The 18,757-nt window shown below is 36.2% G+C and overlaps 2 protein-coding genes across 2 annotated transcripts in view; both read left to right on the top strand.

Moving 5' to 3' along the window:
* Positions 1–8,213, top strand: part of LOC309475967 (uncharacterized protein) — a 136,940-nt gene extending 128,727 nt beyond the window's left edge. The window contains exons 10-13 of the mRNA XM_082138995.1: positions 1,151–1,459; positions 1,873–2,169; positions 2,971–3,285; positions 3,716–8,213. Coding sequence (XP_081995121.1) covers positions 1,151–1,459; positions 1,873–2,169; positions 2,971–3,285; positions 3,716–3,765 — 971 coding nt within the window. The 3' untranslated portion in view covers positions 3,766–8,213. The remainder of the gene's footprint in view (positions 1–1,150; positions 1,460–1,872; positions 2,170–2,970; positions 3,286–3,715) is intronic.
* The window catches only part of LOC309475952 (immunoglobulin superfamily member 10-like), a 192,274-nt gene that overhangs the window by 74,608 nt on the left and 98,909 nt on the right, over positions 1–18,757 (top strand). The gene's annotated exons all lie outside the window — the stretch shown is intronic.

Here is an 18,757-nt window from a genome sequence, read left to right as displayed (position 1 = left end):
TTAATCTTTACGCTGATGAGAAAATCCAATGCGACTTTGAGGGGACCAGGAGAAACATGATTGTGTATTTCTGCTCAGCTAGCAACACTGGACATCAACCACACCGCAAACACTAATAACTTTTCATTACTGTCTACTTTCTATGTATAACAGTTCTAACTAATAACTAGTGCTGTCAAATGATTCAAACATTTAATTGTGATTAATCGCATTAATGTCATAGTTACTGTAGCTCGCAATTAATCACACATTGTTATCTATTTTAAATGACCCCTTGATTTCTTTTTGTCTCATTATTTTTTTCTCATTTTAATGCTCTTATCAACATGGAAAAGTGGATCAGCTTGCTTTCTGCAAATGTTTTTTTTTTTTTATTGAAAACAACTTTGGCATATACTGTAGTGTTCAATTTCACACTAACATTCTCACTTGGAGCAAATAATTTCTCACACAATGTACCACTGTTCATCAATAAAAGGGTGAAAAAATTACTTTGTCACACAAACAGCCCCGTCAACAGGCCTTTCTATGGGATTAAAAGAGGCGATACAAAATAAAATTATAAAGTTCACATGTAAGGTAAACTAGGACTCAGCCTATAGTGGATTTAAACCATGCCTTAATACTTTATTTTTCTCAAGTTTGCTTTAAACATAGCAGTCAGGCTACTGCTCTTTATTCACCAGAGGCTCAAGTGGTATGATCCCCTGACGCCCAGCTGTCGCCAGTTTATGGTTTGTCCCTCCTTGGACGCTCTTGGAAAATTCTCAACACTGCTGATTGTAAGAACACACACCCGTTTCAGAAATACTCTGACCCAGTCGCCTTGCCGTAACAATAAGGCCTTTGTCAAAGTCGCTCAGATCTTTATTGCTGCCCGTTTCTCATGCATCAACACTTTATGAGAACTGATTGTTTGCTTACCATCTAATCTACCCAGACCTTAATATGTGGCCTTGTTAGGAGATGATCAAAGATATTTGCTTCACCAGTGACTTGTCATTTATGTTTTGGCTCATCAGTGTATATGTTGTATTTGTTAAAAATATTCTACCAGTACACACACACACATCCTCAATGAAGCTTTACTGACTCACATGTCACATAATCTCCTAATTTCTTTGTTTCTATTTGCTACCATGAAATAAAGTGAAGAAAGTGTCAGTCAAGGAGGGAGAGTCTGTCACTCTGGAGTTTAATGCTGCAATACAAAGAAAAGATGAGTTGCTGTGGCAGTTTGGAGATGAAAAAACTCTCATTGCTGAAATCAAAGGAGGGATTGTAAAGATCTCCACATTTGACGTTGCTGATGAGAAATTCAGAGACAGACTGCAGCTGGACGAGAACACTGGATCACTGACCATCACAAACATCACAACTGAACACGCAGGAGTTTATACTGTGACGATCATCAGCAGTAAATTGACCAAAATCAAGAGATACAATGTTACTGTCAGAGGTGAGTCTCTCAAGTCTTTCTTTTTAATTTGATTTGTAAATTTGAACCAAATCCTGCCAAGTGTGAACACACCCTAAGATTTAAGTTTCAAAATCTCCCACTGAACTGCATTGTCAAATAAACAGTTCTGTTGCTGCTTTACCTCCATGAGTATTTCAGTCAGTTATTATTTATAGCGGAATTCTGTAAATAAAGCTAAATTGTACAGTCTTCCCATCTGGATTAATGGTCTTTGAGGCAGCAAAGTAAATGTGTAAGGTAATTTTCAAGCTCATTTTAAATCCCTATCTGAATAATCTTTGTGAAGTACTGTCAAACTCTGATGTTCACATGTACACGAACTTATATAATGCATTGCAAACTTTTTATCTATATTTCTCTTGTTCTTTGTGCTGCTGTCACAAATGTGACAGTGTTGAAGACAATAGGGATGAGGGGAAAGAATGTGACCCTAAACCCTGATACTGAAGTACAGAGAGATGATCTGATCCTGTGGATGTTTGGAGATCAAGACATTATCATCGCTCAACTGATCGGAGAGACCGGAGAGACGACATATGCTGATTCAGACAAAAGATTCAGAGACAAACTGAGGCTGAACAAGAACACTGGATCTCTGACCATCAGTAACATCACATCTGGACCTTATAATCTACAGATCATCAGCAGCAAGAGGGCATCATACAAGAACTTCAGAGTTTTCAATTCTTGTGAGTCTTTCGATTTCCTTTTAAGAAAGTTTTAGTAGTATTATTATTATTGCAATACATAATTGCTAAATAAATTAGCTAAATGTATGTCCCCTCCTTGCACCAAATTAAATTAAACATGAAAAGCTCTGCAAGAACAACTGAACGAACCGATCTACAACGATTTTGATTATCAATTAATCAGGTCTGCACACAGTGAACAGAAATCATTCACAAAAGACGTCACTTAACAGTAGTAAATTAACGTATTTCTATAGACAAAAGGTATCAGAAAAATACAGGAGGACATGGAGTGAGATGAAAATACACGATACAAGGCAAGCTAAGAATGCTTTATATCAAGCATTTCAAACAAACTAATACTTTAACACGTCTTCGCCTTTTCCCGTCAGTTGCTTTGATTGATGTGTGCATCTGTTTAATGTTTCATACATATTTCCTCAGCACATAACTTACATTTTACGGTTGTATCATTCATTATCTGTAAATGCAAGAACGTAACACGTATTTCCATTTGCAAAAAGTTTCAGTGAACGAGCGGCAGTTTGCATATGCACATCAAGTTAATTTTCGGAATTTGGATTGTACAATTGTCCAAAAAGTGTTCAAATTGGGGTCCAGGAAGCAATTACGCCAATATAATTTTGGAAACACCAGGATGTCTTTATAACATCTCATTTTATATTGTTCACATGTATAATACTATATACTGTAAATTTAGGCCATATCAAGTGATATATCAGTTGAACCTGACAATTTAATATCAGTGTCTGTACAAGTAACTCTCTGTTTGTTCTCCAGGTGAGTCCGGTCCCAAGACAGTGTCAGTGATGGCGGGAGAATGTTTAGTTTTAATCACTGATTTGAACATAGAAAGAGATGAAGCGGTGGGGTGGAAATTTGAAGATGAAATTCTCACAGCTGGAATGAATGGAGACATCAGTGAGACTTCATACAGTGATGATGTGAGATTCAGAGGAAGACTGGAGCTGCACCATCAAACTGGATCTCTCACCATTAAAGACACCAGAACCAGCGACACTGGAGTTTATCAGCTAATCATCTGCAGCAGAGGCGGAAAGATCATTTGCTGTGAATTCAGTGTTACTGTCAGTGGTGAGTAAATCAACTCTTCCAATATGACTTTTTTATCAGTTAAAGTGACTTCAGCCATTTCTTCGTTATCGTTTACTTGCTCTTATGTTGTGCTAAACTTAACTTTATTTCTTCTGTGGAAGTATCTTCTTTCTGCTTTTTTCCAAATAATGAAAGTATATTCTTCTGTTTAGTGTCAGTCTCCAAAAAGAAGTTCATATGCACTAAATTCCAAGTCTATTAAAGTCATGTGTTACTTGGTGTGAGATGTAGATTATTCACTCAACTTCGGAAGACTGAGTTCACAAATCGTGTTAATTTGTTAGAAAAGAGCAAGTGCTCAAACAAGACTAAACTTGGTCCTTTGTCATTTTATGGTAAATTCTTGTCATTAGTTTTGATGTCTGACAAGTCTTCCTTTTTTTTAATGTTTTTTTAATTTGTATTTCAGATTCTAGAGGAAACCGATTGAATAATTCAGCAATTGTACAGATAAATTGAGAGGTTCCTGTTGGAGTGAATATGCAGCAGGCCACGAGTCCAGTTTGAAAAGAAGACACTAGCATAGGCAATTCACTTTTGTGCTTGGGGGACACATCTGTTCTTCATTATGTGGACCTCTAGGTTAGGATGGGTAATGGCCTCCTATTTTTCCCTATTATAATACATAATAAGGTCCTCTTGGCTGCAGATGTAGTAGTGGCAAGCTAGCCATAAATGTTATTCCTAGATGATGGAAGGTATGTACTCTTATTGGTTAACTCTGTAACTCCCCTCATATTCTTACTATATATACTCGATGACAATGACAAAGTGGCAGTGTAGCGATGCGGTTGAAACATAAAGGAAAACAGGATCCACGTGCAGCAGAAATCTTTTATTAAAACTCAACTTAACAGACACAGACTAGGGAACAGGACAACCAACATGCAACATCATGAACTCATAAAGACTGAACAAGACACAAGGCTGAAATACACAGGAAAACAAGCTAAACAAGATAACAAGGGGGCGTGGCCAATCTAAAACACCTGAGGAGACTAGTTAAACATTAAACATGACGGGGAACTATCAAACATGGAAAAAGACAAGGGAACACAGACAGGAATCATGACAGGCAGTAAAGTTGAGAAACTTTCTCCCTCAGCGCTGGGCAAGCGGCAACCTCCCTGTCTCTCTTGAAACCAACACAGAAGTGAGTTAAACTGCAATTCGTTGACTGGCCTCTTGAGGCTGGTGTCAAAAACGAGTCAAATCTGTATCTGCCCCATGTTAAAATGGCAAATTTTACAGGAGAAAAAAAACATGTTTACAGCCTGGTGTCTGTATGTGTCTTGGTTTATACAGTTAATTTTGCCCTTCATAACAACTGTGAGGGGGGGTGCATTTTTTTATAACTCATCCGTTTAGTTGATTAATATTTAAAGTTCTACATAATTAAGGGTGTGTCCACTTTTGAGTGACAGGTGGATTGCCGCTGATGTCAATGCTAGCCATTTGTCTGTTGTTACTAGCCGTCATTTTACCTCAGCAAATGTTAGCTGCTGAACTTGCCATCTCTGCAGTGTTTGTGCTTTTTTTCGGGATTATTTCATACAATTTAATACACCCATTACTTCGCCCACGGCTTAGGATTCTGTCGTTGTCGTCGAGTATCGTTCGAGAGAACAACCAGCTCTGTATTTCAGTTGTTTTCCTCTGTGAACATGCACTAATAGATGTCTGACAATTTCGTTGCTTTTTGGAGTTTTCAGATTTAAAAACGTCAATAAAGGCTCGTTCGACTGCTCTCACGGAACAGATAGATTATAATATATGTTTAACTTATGTACCGTCAGATGAAATCCTGCAGGTGTCGGTGCTTTCTCCGTCCATGCAATAAATGCACATCCTTGAATGAGCGTGGATTTCTAGCTCATTTACTTGAACTTCATAGGCAATATATCTATGGTTTAACCCATTTGAGAGGCGGCCAAAATAAGAGTTTAAAATGGACTGAATAAGCTCTCTACGAACTTGACGAGCGATGCTGCGCTGACGGACCATAGAATATAAAAAAAGAGTGATTGACATGTAACGTTATGCACATAAATCACTGTCACACACACTCTCAGAGTAATATTAAGAGTTCCTGCATTATACATTTTCAACTAGCAGAATAGAACAGAATCACGATACACAGTCTCACTTGTAGCCATGTCTTTTAACTATTATAATATTTCGAAGGGCAAAAATAGGAACTTTTAATTGGCTTTACATCATCAACTGTCACTTTAGCGCGAGGCCCTGTGCAGTCGCAGACTTGGTACTGTCAGTAGTAGCATAAGGTTATAGCATTACCTCCCCACTCCCAGCCTCTTTGATCATTTTCTGTTATCCGGAAATGACGCAAGGCCAAGATGGCTACGGCCGGCTCCGCCTACTTTAGGCTTTAAAAATGCTCTTCAGAAACCTACAGGTGATGTCACGGACACTACGTCCATATTTTTTTACAGTCTATGGCACTGGGTCATTGTTAATTCAACTGCTAATTATGAGGACTGAAATGAGGCACAGTTGGACCGCACATTTTACATTTAATCATAGGCTTTCCTGTAGCTCAAACAGTAGTGCTGGCACTAGCAATGCCAAGGTCATGGGTTTGATTCCCAGGGAAAGCAAGAACTGACAAATGTAAAATGTGTACCTTGAATGCAATGTAAGTCGCTTTGGATAAAAGTGTCTGCCAAATGCATAAATGTAATCTGACACCCGTAAAGACAGAAACAGTCATATGTGGCGTAAAATAACTTTTGTTCTTAAATGTTTTAACTTTTGAACTGCTAATCCAATCTGTATGTTTTAAAAAAGTATTGTAAAGGAGATTCGTTGAAGAGGCACCGTAGTAAACATGATTGCGTCATCAAGTTTTGATCAGCACTGATTTGTCAGAGAATCACGTGCGGTTTGTTTCTCTGAGCCAAATATGAACAATTGTTGATGCTTAGTTTCACCCCCGTCCCCAGATTGGTCTACTCACCCAATAAACATAGGTTTTGGTCTTTTGCACTGCCAATTAGCATCTTTATTTGGACGCGTTTACTGCACTCTCTGACACAGCATAACACAAATCAAAAACAATTATATGAAATGAAATGTATGTTTCCAAACGAGTCGCTACACAATGACCCAGTGGAATTGTGTCAAATGGAGATAACTGGCGCAGCCAAGAGTTTCGTTTCTAAATTTAAATAATACTTATATAGTTTGTGAAAATATTTTATACTTTTTGTGTATTTTTTTCAAGTGTTTACACTACTATATATAAAGTCACATTGCTTCAGTGTTCTATTATTATATAACAATGTTTCCATTTACTTTACTTTCTGAGCTCTTTTGGACACTTCTACATTGTCAGTAAATAAATAAAAAAACATAAAATGATATGTTCTGGTTAAAATTATATACTGTATGGCACTTGATGCTGCTCGATGGTGTTTTAAGCCCCCAATGGCTCCTTAGAGGCAGCTAACCCTACCCTCAACCTTAAACTTACCCATCCCCTCGCTGCCTGGAAGGCACCCTTGATGCTGACTGCTATAATGGGTTAGAAAAACAAAGAAAAGTACAGACGGGTCAGGTGGCCCAAAAATGTTCTAGTCTTTAAAGCAACACTGTGTAACATTTTTAAAGGGATAGTTCACTTTGAAATTAAATTTTGGTATGTTTTAGCTTACCTCAAGGGCATCCAAGATGTAGGTGTCTTTTTTTCCGCAGTAGTTTCAATTTTGATATTTTTAGGTCAAACCGTTCTTGTCTGTCAGTCATATAATGCAGGTCTATGGTCACGGTCTCAAAGAGCATGCACAGAGTCCAAATTAAAACAATTCCCCGTCGTCCAAATTAAACAATTCCCCATCGTAAGTACACATTGATGGCCTAAGACACGAAACGAGCGGTTTGTGTGAGAAAACGAACAGTATTTATATCGTTTTTACCTCTGAACTCATCCACGTCCAAGTGATCTGAGAGCGCGGGCGGGTATAGATATATACAATAGATGTCGCCTTGGCTACGGTTTCGCAGTAGCCAAGGTGACATCTAGTGTATATATCTATACCCTTTAACCTTAAAATAATGTTTCCAAAATCATTTCAGTGGTTCATCAAGTCGTAACAGGGTGAAAGGCACTTATGCCTCCGCTTGGCAGTCCTTTATCTGCTATAACCACACTAACATTGCCAGATCGGGTCGCTTTTCTGTAGTTCTAATGAGACTACAAATTTGACTTGCTTTACGACAAGCGTTACAATATAGTCATTATTTAGTTTTTCTTCGTTTCTGATGTCGCAATACATCATACTTTCATAAAATCATGCATCATACTCTACCTTGTCTTTGGACATCGTTCATTCTAAAGCCGGTGCTGAATGGTGCAGTGGACGTGTGACAATAAGCTGCAGCAGTGAAATTCTTTATGACAGCGGTAATGAACAATTCCGCTTCCAACCTGTAGGGGGACCGCAGATAAAAAGTTCCATAGTGTTGCTTTAAGGGATAAAGTAACAGCAGGCTGTGACGTTGTAAATGATGAAAAAATTTGATTATTGTGTGAACCATACCTTTAACACCACACACCAGTATTGGGTTAATGTTCATGTTCATATTTATGCTCATGTTTTTGTGATCAAATCTGAATGTCAATGTGTAAATGTGATCTGAAGTGCCTTTGTATTCATTCTTAAGTATTTGCATGATAAAATCGCCGTATTGCACTTAAAAAAAAGCTTGTTTGCACTTAATCAACTCTTGTAACTTAAAAGAAATGTGTGTTTATGCCTTTGATTATTCACCATTGTGAATTAGTATTATGGCCATTTGTAAGTCATTTGAATAAACATTAATATAAAGATGATAGGCTATCAATTTGTGTATGAATGACAATAAAGAATTTCACTCACCTGAAGAAATCCATCCTGTCCTTTTAAATATGTGTTAAAAGAGCACTTCAATGAAGATTATTGCTTTACAGAACTTTTCCGTCTTCCTTCATTTTTAATTCGGAGGCAAATGTCTCTATCTATGAATTCCTATGAATACGGTAATTTCAGGATGAAGGTTTATAGTGAAAGAATCTCCCTCCTTCACTTCATCTGTTTCAACACCAAACACTCCTGCAGAACAAACAGAGAAACAGTTTCTCAGAGATTAAACATTTTTCTTGTTTTATAAACAATGAATTATTCAGTAAATAAAGATCATAAAGTCTTCCTGACAAATTAATGAAAGAAAATCACTTATAGTGTATCTAAAATCTAAGGATTATGTTTGTATTTGTTATAGACAGATAACGAATAAGAAATAATTTGTTAAAAAAAATTCTCACATCCTTTTTAGGGTCATGAACTCCTTTGTCATTAAGACACACAGATGTCAAGAATCAACAACAACGGTGACATGCTTCATGCTGCAATGCATTCTGGGTGCATCATACAAAACTCATCTATGGCTCCCAGAATGCATTGCTGCACGATGCATGTCACCGTTGTTGAGATATATACGCTGATTCTTGACGTCTATAGTGTGTCTAAAAGCTTCAACTGTTCAAAATGATTTGTGAGCAATGAGTTTTTAAAATTCAGGATTTTTTTTTAAACTCATATTGCATATTGCTATTAATAACATAGATTAGACATGAGATCAGTTGATCAGATCACTACATGATAATATCTTTATCATCAACAAGCAAAACATTAGCATTAATAAAAGTCTTTTATTAATAATATTTATTTTTTTAATCAGAAGTCAAACTGCCCACCTAAAGCAAACACTGAACACCATAATGGTGAACCCAAACTATTATTTTCAATAAAACATCAACATCTTAACCTCTTTTAATTTCAATAAGAAGTTTTGTAGACGTATGATAGAAATAAAGTCAATCTGGTTTATAATAAGTGAAGCTGATAATGCTGTTTTTGGAGTTATTAAATTACGCTGGAGCTTGACGTCAAACAAAGGTTTTGTTTTCACTTTCAACCAAAATTTGACATCTGAGCAACATTTGAGTCCACATCCAATGCCAAATGGGAAGCTTCCCGCTAAAAACGTTATAAGAATGTTATCACTAACATTCGTTTTCATTTTTAGCACAACTTTCTTGGAACAAAAATCACAGATCATAACAAAATGTGTAGCTGAGTAAGAGCATTGCGTAATATAAACTTGACTAAAGTTCATACAATAATTGATGTGACTATGTTCAGCTGTTTTTCCTCTCAGCTGGAAAGACTGGGATTTTCCAGCATACGAGCCAAGAGTGCTCGTTCCCCCTCAGCTCAATGTAAAGTTGTGTTTTCCCCCCTCTCATATTACATTATGTATTATTCTATATTTAGAGCGCTTTAAAGGTCACATCTTTAAAGGTCCGTTTCTTGGGACGTTTCCAGCTCTGGTTTAAGAATAAACAGGCACTCATGACACTGTTCTTTTCTCTGGTCCTTTGTAAAATTTGGTCACAGCAGCTTTGTGGAAAGGTTTCAACTTTTACTGCTTTATCTAGGCAAACTCTTTTTATGAATAGGCTGGAATCTGCAACATTATGAAGAGCATTTTCAAGATCGGTTTGTCTTTGCTATAATGTGGTATTATAAGTGAAGTGTAGCCTACGATTTCTCTTTATTCTTTAAACTTTCTGTTTGACTTTTTACCTAACCTATTACTGTAATGTTTTATGTTACCTTAATATATATATTTTTTATTACCTTTTAAAGCATACACTATACAGTACCTTTAGTAACAGCACAGCAGCTTATTAATGATCAACCAACCTTAATGTTATTGGCATCTTGAAAAGGGGAGTCCGTCAAAAGATGATGAGAATGGTTTATTTTTAATCAGTCTATAACTAGAAGATTTGTAAGTAGCTTTGTATATTATACATAATCAGTAGATTCTAGATACACTACATGTATGTATTAATTAGCTGATCTTTTATTTACTTTATTTTATGATATGAGTTTAATGCATTATATATTTTACAACTCTGGGACCCAATGTATAACATTCAGTGTTTCTGTCTATGGTGAGGATATACTTTTATTATTTGAATAATTTAGATATTTTAAGTTGTCTTTTATTTAGATTCAAAGTGCAACAAGCAATATTAGATACACCATATTCAATAACATAGCAGAGTTTTAGATTCACAATATCACAGTTGTTCTGAATATCATCACGGCTGTGATTGGGCCGCAGGTGATCACATGACCGATATTCACAACCACATGAGTGTGATGCTGATTTTTTTTATACAAACATACATATTTATTCAAATATAGATTGTTTTCCTCCAATAACAGGGTTCAATATGTTTAATCTCTGCCTGTGTCTTTAATTTTCATATATAATTCATTTTACAATGATGTCTGTAACTTTCAAAGCACAAAGCTCCTTTCCCCAAAATATTATTTGCTAAAACAGCTTGATGTAAACGTCTACAATTATTGACACCTCTGTGATAAATACTGACTGTTGTCAGGCTTCCCATAATAATGTAAAAAAATATATAGGCTATATATTGTTTAATCTTCGTTACAAAGTTTAATGTTTATATGTAATTAGCAATCATTAACATTTTATTTGTCAGATCTTCACTCAGGTTATGTAGTGTTGATGTTTATAGTGTTTGTTACTGACTGTCTGTCTTTATTACAGAATCAGTTCTGTCTTCAGGTGACGTAGCAGGAATAGTTGTTGTTCTGCTGCTGGTGTTTTTTAGTTTGTGAAAATGTTTTACACTTGTTTGTATTTTTGTTGCACAAGAGAGATTTCACAAGTGTTTACACTACTATATATATATATATATATATATATATATATATAAAGTCACTTTGCTTCAGTGTTCTATAACAATGTTTCCATTTACTTTCTGAACTTTTTTGGACACATCTGTATTGTCAGTAAAAAAAATATAAATAGTTTTCACTGAAAGTGCCTAAAAGTAAACCTTGCTTAGGGATCGTTAAATTTGGAAAACATTTCATCTGGACGTCTAGAATATACAAGTATAACTTGAAAAACACCAAACATTTGCTGCCGTTTTTCATAAATCTGGTAAATCCATCCATTCCCAGACAAAATACATTTAAAATTGGCAATTTAAATTGGGTTAGAAAAACAAAGAAAAGTACAGACGAGTCAGGTGCCCAGCTGCAGTGACAGCAGCCTGTTATGTTGTAAATGATGACAGAATTTAATTCCTTTTAATTTAAAACCTTTAACACCAGTATTGGGTTAATGCTCATGTTGAATGCTCATGTTTTTGTGATCAAATCTGAATGTCAAATTGAAAATGTGATCTGAAGTGCCTTTGTATTAATTCTTAAAGGGGCTAAATGTAGTTTTCAGCGGCCTCTAGCGGTGATGTTTCAGATTGCAACCAATAAGTTTACTGAAAGCCAACTCCGGGTCTGTTTTTATACCCAGTACTACGGTGACCGGGAGGGGACATGTTCGGTTCACTTATTTTTGTCGTGGCCACAACATATAAACTCGTGGGAACGTGATATTAAGTCGTGGGAACGTCATAATATCTCGTGGGAACATCATATTAAGTCGTGGCCACAAGATCATTTTGTTGAGGTAACGACATAATGAAGTCGTGGCCTCGAGATCATTATGTTGAGGGAACGATATATTTTTCTCGTGGCCACGACTTCATATTTTGAGAGAACGACATCTGTTTGTCGTGGCCACGAGTTGAGGGAGCCACAGCGGCCAATAGGCTACTGTAACCGTTACCGTAGGCTACCATAGCATAGACTGGGCTACAGCAGAGATGGATATGATGACAGAAGAAATAACATGATTTTATTTTAAACTAGAAAAATGCATTTCCGGAGGAACTGCAAAGTGTGCTTGCTCGGGTGCAGTGCACTAACGTTAGCAGGTAGTGGATAGATGCGAGATGCGAGAAAAAATGCGAGAATGTGAGAAAAAAGATGTAAAACTGTCTTTTATTTTTGAATTAATTCCTCAATCAGCGCTGGACCGGCATTTTCTGTCTTCCGCTGAGCCCTGGCCGTAGACAGATCATATGTTTTACCCTGTCAATGCAGTGGTCTGCGTTGCGCTGATCTTATTCACACTATCGAGTGTAGGTGCAGCATTCTAACATTGAGTCATAATGAGCTGTTTGTGAAGAAATTATCCGCTTCCAAATTATGTCATTTTAATCATGAAATTGAAACATTAAAAAACAATTTGCTCTTTATGGTGTGCGAGTGATAGAGCGCGGCAGCAACAAACCATCAGCTTGCAGCGTAACAACATTGAATGCTCGGCCGAACAGCTGATCATAGCTGTACAGGGCGCCTTATTATTTTCCATCTCCATAAATATATCTAGTAGTAAAGCTAATGCAAGGGCTAGAAATCTATTAATCTTTTGCTGATTCTTATACTTATAGTTTACTATTTATTTACAATTTTTGCAGTTGCAGTAGGCCTACAGTATACTACTAAGTTCACTTAAAAAAAAACTTGTAGAATAAAACTACTAAACTAGTAGTTTACTGAGAGTACACTAAAAGAGTAAAAATAATATATAAATGGTAAACTAAGTATGATGTTAAGTTCACTTAAAGAAAACTACTAGTTTAGTAGTTTTATACTACAAGTTTTCTTTAATTGAACTTAACATCATGCTTATAGTTTACCATTTATATATTAGTTTTACTCTTTTAGTGTACTCTCTGTAAACTACTAGTTTAGTAGTTTTAAAGTTTTCTTTAAGTGAACTTAACATCATACTTATAGTTTTCCATTTATATATTATTTTTTACTCTTTTAGTGTACTCTCAGTAAACTTGTAGTATAAAACTACTAAACTAGTAGTTTACTGAGAGTACACTAAAAGAGTAAAAATAATATATAAATGGTAAACTATAAGCATGTTAAGTTCACTTAAAGAAAACTTGTATAAAACTACTAAACTAGTAGTTTACTGAGAGTACATTAAAATAAAACTTGTAGTATAAAACTACTAAACTAGTAGTTTACTGAGAGTATACTTCAAAGTTGCTACAAGTATTAAAATAGTAAACTACTAGTAAACTCATAAGTTCACTTGCAGTACAAATGAGAAACGTAATTATAAAATATATATATATATATGTAAATATAGCTGCGAGCAGCGATTGCGGGCCCAAGCCGGTGGCACCGCCACCCTGGTGCCTTTAGTTACACTAAAGGCACCGGGGTGGCGGTGCCACCGGCTTGGGCCCGCAATCGCTGCTCGCAGCTATATTTATGTGCCAAATTATGTGCCAATTATGTTTTTATGTGTCTACTGTTAAATCACACACACATTCCAGCATTGCAAACTTGACATCGCAGCCTGTTCATTATAGCCTTAATAAAATATAATAAAATAGTAAACCTAACATATTCACACTGCTCTGTTTAAATAGTCAGTAGTACAGTTCGTACATTCACAGTAAGCACTGCTCCACTGTGAATTTTCCAAGCACATTTTTGCGCGTGTGAAGAGGATGATTTTTTCCGTCGATATTGGAACACGAGTGAAGTACAAAGCCTATAATAAAGAATAGTTTAGCATCCAAATACATCACAACTGTTGAAACGTTTTGATTCTAATGAAAGGGTTACGTGAGCCCAACACTTACTTTCGTTTTTATTTTTACATTAAATTTAAAGGATTTGTTGTGGAATATTTTGAGTGTATCATAAAATCCGAATAAGGTAAGACAAGAAAAATTTCCCGTCTTTATTATATATATATATATATATATATATATATATATATATATATATATGTATGTATGTATGTATGTATGTATGTATGTATATATATATATATATATATATATATACATATGCATATATATATATATACACTCAAAATATTCCACAACAAATCCTTTAAATTTAATGTAAAAATAAAAACGAAAGTAAGTGTTGGGCTCACGTAACCCTTTCATTAGAATCAAAACGTTTCAACAGTTGTGATGTATTTGGATGCTAAACTATTCTTTATTATAGGCTTTGTACTTCACTCGTGTTCCAATATCGACGGAAAAAATCATCCTCTTCACACGCGCAAAAATGTGCTTGGAAAAATCACAGTGGAGCAGTGCTTACTGTGAATGTACGAACTGTACTACTGACTATTTAAACAGAGCAGTGTGAATATGTTAGGTTTACTATTTTATTATATTTTATTAAGGCTATAATGAACAGGCTGCGATGTCAAGTTTGCAATGCTGGAATGTGTGTGTGATTTAACAGTAGACACATAAAAACATAATTGGCACATAATTTTGTTCATACAGGACATCATTCAAACTGCAAAGTGTTTACTTATATTTATATACACTCGCAATAAAACACAACATTGTGCTTTTGTAAAATAAATTCAAGCAATCCACCCCCGAAATGGCGTTCATTTTAAAATTAAACTAAAATTTCTTGGCTAAACAGGCATTCATAACTGTGAGCGCCCACGGCGAGGAACGAGCAGAACAGAGCGAACGTTTTTTAGTTAATTCCTACTTCCATAGGAATTCATTGAAAATGCTCGCTCTACTCAGCACCATTATTAAAGTCTGTGCAGACATCTGTATTCTGTATTTTACTTTAAGTTAGCGATTTAAAAGCCCCCAGCGGTGTCACACGTCGATTAACCGACATCCCTAATATATTTATATATATACAATAGGCCTACCTGAAAGAGAATTTAGCCCGACCAGAGTAGCCTGATTAGAACGTCAATGACAAAAAATAACTTGGGAATCACAAAAAAACGAGAGATTATTCAAATTTTATTACATTCATTTTAAGTTGCAATCAACAGTTGATAATAAATGTATTACTGATCAATGGTAACAAGGTTGCGCTGCTGAGACTCGTGCAGCTTCTCCAGGAGAAACGTAAACAAATGAGCGCAGCACACAAAAAAGAAACCCAGTTAACAACATACTGACTATAAAAATTACAAATATGGAGTTTTTATATATTTTATAACCTATGATAGAGTTAAGCAACCTCACTTGACGAGTAGGCTACTGTTTCCTGAATACAATCACGATTGAAACTGTGACATTGATTTCATACAACAGGTTAATAAACAGTTATAATTAAGTCACTTACATTTTAGATGCAATATTGACTGTTTTTGTTCTGTTTCAGTAGCAAAAATAGTTAAACAAAGATCACAGCAGAACCGTCGCGCATCTCACGGCAACTTGTTTTCTCATTACTGAATGATTCAGCATTTTGAACGAATCGGTTGACTCAAAGATTCAATGATCAATCCATAAACATCTGTCTCAATCATGAATGACTCAGTCATTCGAACGAATCGTTTGAACGAATGAATCAATGACTCGCTCATTAAGACGGTCGCCTGGCGACACCTAATGGCGGTTTAGTGTTATGTTTAAAAGTATCATTCTTTCCAACGTGTGTGCACCATTATCAATGTCCGTGCGGACGTCCGAATTTTACTTTCACTTTTATATTAGCGATTTAAAAGCACCCGCTCGTGTCACACGTCGATTAACCGATGGGAAAATATCCTCACAGTCATATACCTAATACATTTATATTTAAATACAATATAGGCCTACCTAGTAAAAAGTTTAATATACTATTTTTTAGGGGTGACCCCGAATAGTCGAAGATTCGATGCTTCGATAGGAGGAGCCTGATTCGACTACCGATCTCACGGTCGAATCTTCGCAGAGGTGTTATGAAACGAGGATCATGCCACTTTGGCTATATGAGGCCGCTCAACAAGGGCGCCGTAAAGGGGTGGAAGATTAGGACGATTCTAAGGGCCCAGGCTGATTTAGGGCCCAGAAGAGCAGACCCCCTTTTTCTTTTCTTATTTCTTTTCTCTTTTTTATACATACATTAAATGTGCTAGGGCCCCTCATGCACTAAATGTGTATTTTGTCCGTTTTGACCATAGATGTAATATTTAAAAAACAAATAATGTATTTACTGTTTCAGTCACACCCCTCCCCCTTACAATGGTTCATTCCACCTGCGCTGTCCGAGCTACCAGCAGCGGCTCGCCCATAGAGGGCGCTGGGGCGCCGACCTCCCTGCCATTTTTTTTTATTTTATTTTTTTATTTTTTTTATAATAATACGTTTTTAATAATCTCTCATTTTGAAAAATAATCTGTGTTAATGACATGCTATTAATGGTTTTACTTTAGAATGTGTTTAGAACTCTCCAGAATGATATTTGCATTCACTTCATGTTGGTGTAGTAGTAGCCAATAGGCTGTCTTCCCTGGGCTCCAGTTCGCTCAGCCCTACAGTGCTGGAATTTAAGCCAATGGTTCCCCTGTTGCTACGCAATTTTTTTTATATTTTGCCAATCATCGTCGTCGAATTTTATGGTTTCGGGGCTCTGAAAATATCGCCCGTCGTACCAAGATTAGAGCAGTGCACCTGCTGCGCCTGCGCGGGACATTTACCTCAGAGGAGTGCGAGTGCAGTATGGCAGCGCCGGCGACGTCGAGTAGCATTAATGTAGTCGTGGGAGTTGAGCTAGCCCCAAATTCAGTTAAATCTCTACACCTGTATCCCTTCGAAAGAAGAACATTAGCTGAAAAACTAATTGTAAAAGAACTCGGACCAGACAAGCCAGAGGTGAATATATGGTTTTCTCCTTCAGTGATTCTGCTTGTTAACTGCTTGTTAATGGTTAACTTTTTAGGAATTAATTAGATTAATACTCAATTCAAATTTTTTACATTTAATCAATAATATTGCTTGTAATCTGTTGCCACAATTTTTAGTAAATATAGCGTATTCATTTTTATGCTGTCATTCTCTTACTCACTCAGTCTCTCTCTCTCTCACTCAGTCACACACACAATGTTTCACACACATTTGCTATTAAAATAGTGATCTCAATAGGAATGTAACAGTATGTTTGCTTTGCTTTTTTTTGTTGTTTTGAAGTTCTGAGCTGGATTACTGCACTGTTAATTATTTCCCTGTTAAATAACTGGAAATTACTGGCAGCAGAGTTACCATTATTTTCCTGTTATTTTAACAGTTAATTCCTGTTACTGTTTTTTTTACAGTGCACTCCCCGTAATGTTTTTCAACAGGAATTTACTGTGAATCACAGAAACAAACAGGAAACAACTGGCAGCAGTGTTACCATTATTTTCCTGTTAAATCACCATTTATTTTGTTTCCATTAAATATTGTTAATTATTTTTAGCATAGTAACGTGTACCACTGATTGTTACAGACATATTCTAGCTTGAGTTAATGCAAGAATAGGCATAATCCATCAGATAACACTTAAGTGAAAGAAAACTAATAGTTCCGTGTTGAAATTAACTTTTTTTTTATTGTAATACAATCACTGAAAGGTAAATACTTACAAATGTAGGCACACATGGATCAGACCAATCACAGAAATATACTGTACATCATGTTCATTGCTGACATCTGTGGTCGCTGGACGGAAAATAACAACTGCGTCTGTCTTAAACTAGCAAAGACACTTGCGTTTGGCTTTGCGCTGCGTCGGTGCAAGATAGGGCCCTAAACCTCAACATTTAATGTTCCCTGAACTGCTAAAATTCAGCTAAAAAGACTCAAACCAAGGATATACACTGTGACTCCTGGTCACATAAAAATGTTACACATAGGCTTGGTACTGTAGGTTAAAGATGTAAAAACAGGGAAAAAAAGACACCAGCCCTGTCACAAAGGTGGACCCTTCGCAAACGATTTGGCCCTCAAGGCTGAGCATCCAGCGCTGGAAGCGGCTTTCCGTTTCTCCTGAAACAGAAATGTTTTAAACTGTCAAATTTCTGTTTTAGTTTTCATTTTGAATACAGTTTAGTTTGATACCATTGAATTCACTACATACAACACCAAAGCCAACTGTCCAATCTAAAACCAACTTACCAAGAAGTATCAGACGATGAGTTGCAGGTTTAGAGAGTGAACTCTCAATGTCAGCTGCAGTGGCATATCCCTAGGACATAGAACAAATTAAACACAATATTAATGACATAAGACTACCACTGAATGAGACAGATAGATATATAGATAGAATGAGAGATGGAGAGACATGAAGAGATAGATAAAGAGAGAGAGGGGGATATAGATAGAGAGATAGAGAAAGATACAGAGAGAGAGTGATGGATAAAAGAGATAGAGGGAGAGAGTTAGATAGATACAGATATAGAGGGAGCGACAGAGAGAGAGAGAGGGAGATAGAGGGAAAGAGGGAGAGATAGAGGAAGATATAGGGATAGATTGATAGGGAGAGAGTGATAAAACAGAGAGATAGTGTCATGATGAGAGTTGGAGAGAGAGAACCCAAACGCAAAGGCAGATTAAATGTCTCTTTAATAAACTCAGAAGCGCTGATAGGCAAAATCAGAACACAGGTGCCGACAGGCAAAAACAGTTCAAACAGAAAGTCACTTTAAGGAAAAAGGCAACTGAAGA

The sequence above is a fragment of the Leuciscus leuciscus genome (genome assembly GCF_965113295.1).
Source record: "Leuciscus leuciscus genome assembly, chromosome: 15".
Classification (NCBI taxonomy): domain Eukaryota; kingdom Metazoa; phylum Chordata; class Actinopteri; order Cypriniformes; family Leuciscidae; genus Leuciscus; species Leuciscus leuciscus.
Note: the sequence above shows the minus strand (reverse complement) of the source record. Positions and strands in the feature narration are given on the sequence as shown.